General features: G+C 41.0%; 1 protein-coding gene across 1 annotated transcript; it reads right to left on the bottom strand.

The window, feature by feature from the left end:
• Positions 1–600: 600 nt before the first annotated feature.
• On the bottom strand, positions 601–3,036 carry sox8a (SRY-box transcription factor 8a; the record flags this gene model as incomplete). The annotated part of the gene is made up of 3 exons (XM_083933256.1): positions 601–1,367; positions 1,477–1,751; positions 2,627–3,036. 3 exons carry the CDS (start codon positions 3,034–3,036, stop codon positions 601–603), a joined length of 1,452 nt encoding a protein of 483 aa, XP_083789382.1.
• Positions 3,037–4,183: the final 1,147 nt, after the last annotated feature.

The raw sequence follows: 4,183 nt of genomic DNA, 5'->3' as shown, positions 1-4,183 counted from the left end.
CAGTCTTTATGCTAAACTAAGCTAACAGCCTCCTGGCTGTGGCTTCATAATGGACAGACACATGAGTGGTATCAATCTTCTTGTCTAACTCTCAGCAAAAAAAGATGCGCTTAAGTGTGTACATTTCAAATGATTTCTTTAACAGACACAATCTTTGTTATCAAGCTGCTGGGACATATTTTCTTGCTGGTTTAAACATCCTTACAGAATAATGCAGAACCATAACATAATTCTCCACTATAAAAGGAAAGAGATGAAATACCTTCAGATTTAATCCCAATGTAATACAGTTGACTTTGGACCCATCGATGTGAAGGTGAGGTTAAATAGACTTTTTTACACTGTGTGCTAATCACATACCAAAATGTCATAAATATTCTTTCCGTGAAAAAGAACAAATGTAACAATATATTAATGCACAATATGAAGCTTTGGCCAACAGATATTAGACTGTCCTTCAGTTCCAAAAACCTCATGAATTAACTGTTTGAATTTCCAAACTGTCTTAAAAGTCATTAAGGCAGACCACTGTTCTGTGCCTCTCTGAGTAGTCATATAAAGTTTTTGTCCATATCCACACATTTGGGGGTTTCCTCCTCTTCAAGGCCTGGTGAGTGTTGTGTAGGTAGGCTGTTCCCAGGCAGAGGGAGGACTGTGTGAAGGTGGTGCCAAGGCCAGACTGTTGATAAGAGGTGTGGCATAAGGCCTGCGAGAGGAGTGAAAGTACGGGTACTGATACAGACTGGCAGGGTACCCGGAGAAGTTGCTGTAGAAACTGGAGCTTTGGAGGTCAGTGTAGTCAGGCTGGTTGGCAGAGGATGAGGAGGAAGTGGAGGAAGGGCAGATGCCTGAACAGAGGGAGGTGTACTCAGGTTGTGGCGGTGGAGGAGTGGAGGAGGAGTGACCTGGGCTCATCTGCTCGGTTTTAATCTGAGGTTTTTTGCTGGTGTCCTCGTTGAGCACATGCGTGTCAAATCTGGAAGAGGATGTTGGCTTTCCAGTGGAAGTCACACTTTTGGGTATCCAGGTGGGGAGGCTGTGGGAGTGGGAATGGATGCTGGGCAGGGTGAAGGATCCAGGAGGGTTGTTATGTCCATGGTTGCTGTCTGGCGGGGTTAGAAGAGCGGAGTTGTGACTGTTGGGAGGGAGGTACTGGTCAAACTCGTGGACGTCAAACCCATCTATGGTGCTGATGACATCAGTGCTGAGCTCCGAGATGTCGACGTTACTGAAGTCAATGTTCTGACGACCAGTGGGAGGAGCAGAGCCGGTGCTGCTGTCCACAGGCCGCTGGCCCTCATGTTTGTTACCCATGTGAAGGTCAGTTTTAGGGGTAGTGGGAGGTGTTGGAGGTCCATGGGACTGACCTGGAAACCAAAACCAAGGAAGCACCAATTAAAATTCCCATTCCCAAGCTCAAAAAGTTCCCATACATGCTCTGATAAAAGAAAAAAGTATATAACGATGGTATCTTACCTGTCCTGTCCAGATGGTAAGGATGATGCACCTCCCCCGTGCCAGCCTGCCTGGCCACCCCTGGTTCTGTCTTATACAAGCCCTGCTGCTGCTGCTGCTGCTGCTGCTGCTGCTGCTGCTGCTTGACCAGTCCGGCTCTACAGTCCCCCTGTCCTGGTTTGGTGCTCTTGCGTCTCCGAGGCTGGTACTTGTAGTCTGGATAGTCTTTCTTGTGCTGCATCCTCAGCCTCTCTGCCTCCTCTATGAAGGGACGCTTTTCTGTTTCTGAGAGAAGTCTGAGGGAGAGAGGAATGAGTCATTGGATTAGTATTACTGGATCAGTTCTTTTAAACACCAGCAAGAGCATTGGCTGTACATAATGTATATGTACTGTATGTATATGCCAAAATGGATACACATGTTACCATATGTGTTGTGCTCAGTATTAAGAGTTAGAATTCTCTAAAATATCAGACAGGAAATGACAAATTAGAATCATTCTTGTGGGTAGTATTTTCTCCTCTACAATTCAGAAAGAAATATTGTACTTTCATGTCACACATGATGAGCTAATTTACTATGATGCACTGTTATAGATTGGACAACTCAATAAATAGTTAGAATGAGTCCCACTTCAACAACAGTGAAACGCTACATGTTAATGCATCAATAGTAATAACTCAACAATATATTATAGTATAAGACAAGAGGCTAAACTTTAAGTATATCTTGCTTAAGTGACATTTATAGTTCAAACAATGTTCTCATTGCACAAACATGAAAAATCACAATTAACACTCTCCTCTCTGTGTTCTAATTCTGCATCACTATTTGTGCTTTCTCATTAATCTTTTTTTTTCCTTTTATTTATTGAATCTTGCAGACAAGCACACAGGAAAAAGCACAGCAGCCATACAAGTGTGTCTGCTTTCATTAATCTTTTTACTTGAATGTTTGCAAAATTGACGAATAATAGTGGTCACTTCAGTGCTTAATAAGTTGTAGTTTTATCAGAGGAGAACTTTTCACATTTTCAAAAGATTGTTATTCCGGTTGAAATTCACTGCGGAGAAACGAGGATTTTGTCTTGGGAACAGTAACTGTGGTAGTTTTCAGACTTAATTGCACACAATACTTAAAGTTGAGTCTCTATTGTGGCTTCAGGACCCACCGCCACAGTTTGCCCAGCGTCTTGCTGAGCTCAGCGTTGTGCAAATGTGGGTACTGGTCCGCCAGCTTCCTCCGCGCTGCCTGCGCCCAAACCATGAACGCGTTCATCGGCCGTTTCACGTGAGGTTTGCTCTTAAGCCCTCTCTCCCCTTGACAGGGCATCGGTAACAGCGACCAGTCGTAACCTTTCAGCACCTGCGACACCGCGTCACGGATACAGGCGGGGAAGCGCTCAGCCTCTTCGCTGCTCTCCGGTTTGTGCGTAATCCCGGACGGGCGCGCTGCTCCCTGCGCGTCGAACCCTGCCGGACAAGTCGGTGAATCTGAATCCGATCCATGCTGGGACATGGAGCTGTCGCTGCCTGCTGGACTGCGTGGATGGTCCGTCAAGGACTTTTTCTCTTCTGTCATTCTTAAGGGGTAAAAAGTTGCTCGATGGCAAAGTCCCCGAAATAACTCTCCAAGTGCGTAAATGCGCACGGCAAAATCAAGTAAAATCCCAAATGTCTTGTTTAGATCTAATCCTGTCCGCGCTCTCCGCCACAGCAAGGCAAAGTTGGACGAGCTTCTAATTTCTTTTTAGTCTACTTTAACTCTCTTCAGTGCTCACATCTCTCCACCCCTCGTGTCCTATTGGCTTTTGCAAAGTTTTACAAGCACGGCTAATCCTAGCTTGGCATAACGAAGCAGGAGGAGGCACATAATTGCTGCTAGTCGATATTACACTGAGAATTGAAATTGTTTTTAATGACTGTTGCATTATTTCAATTCCGTTCTATATTAGGATACATACTTCAATTTCACTGCGGAGAAAAATACATTATTCTATTTGCCGACACTTATCTGACTATTTTGATTTTTAATTTACAATAAATGCGCTCACAATGTATCATACGTTCTTAATAACTGCTGACCAGTAGTCTGTAAACATTTGAAATTGGTGCCACATTGAGCTTATAGGCTACCATTAAAATGTTGCGTGCATGTTATTGCATAATTAATAATGCAAAAAATTAATATAATTAAATAAATAATAATATTATACTCATAAAGGGGCCATTTTCATTGTATGATGATTGTTCTTGAATTTGGATACAGCTATCTTAATACCTGATGTGTTACTATTTTTATTAGGCTATTATTATTATTATTATCATCATTATTATTATATTATTGTTATTGTTATGATTATTATTATTATTATTATTATTATTATTATTATTATTACTACTACTACTACAGTAATAGTAGTAGTAGCAGTAGTAGTAGTAGTAGTAGTAGTAGCAATTGTTGTTTTTGTTAGGAGCAAGATAAATTAGACAAAAACTGGATAATTAAGAAAATAAGAAAAAACAAAAAACAAATGTGAAACTATATATAACGGGTATAATAATAGTAATAGTACTGATAATAATAACAATAACGATATAATAATAATAATAATAATAATAATAATAATAATAATAATAATAATAATAATAATAATAATAATAATCATAATAATAATAATAATGCACTTCCGCGTCTGGTTAGTCACGTGACCGTGCAGTCAGTGAAC

The sequence above is a fragment of the Echiichthys vipera genome (genome assembly GCF_963691815.1).
Source record: "Echiichthys vipera genome assembly, chromosome: 18".
In the NCBI taxonomy this organism is placed as follows: domain Eukaryota; kingdom Metazoa; phylum Chordata; class Actinopteri; order Perciformes; family Trachinidae; genus Echiichthys; species Echiichthys vipera.
This window is presented reverse-complemented; position numbering and strand designations above follow the sequence as displayed.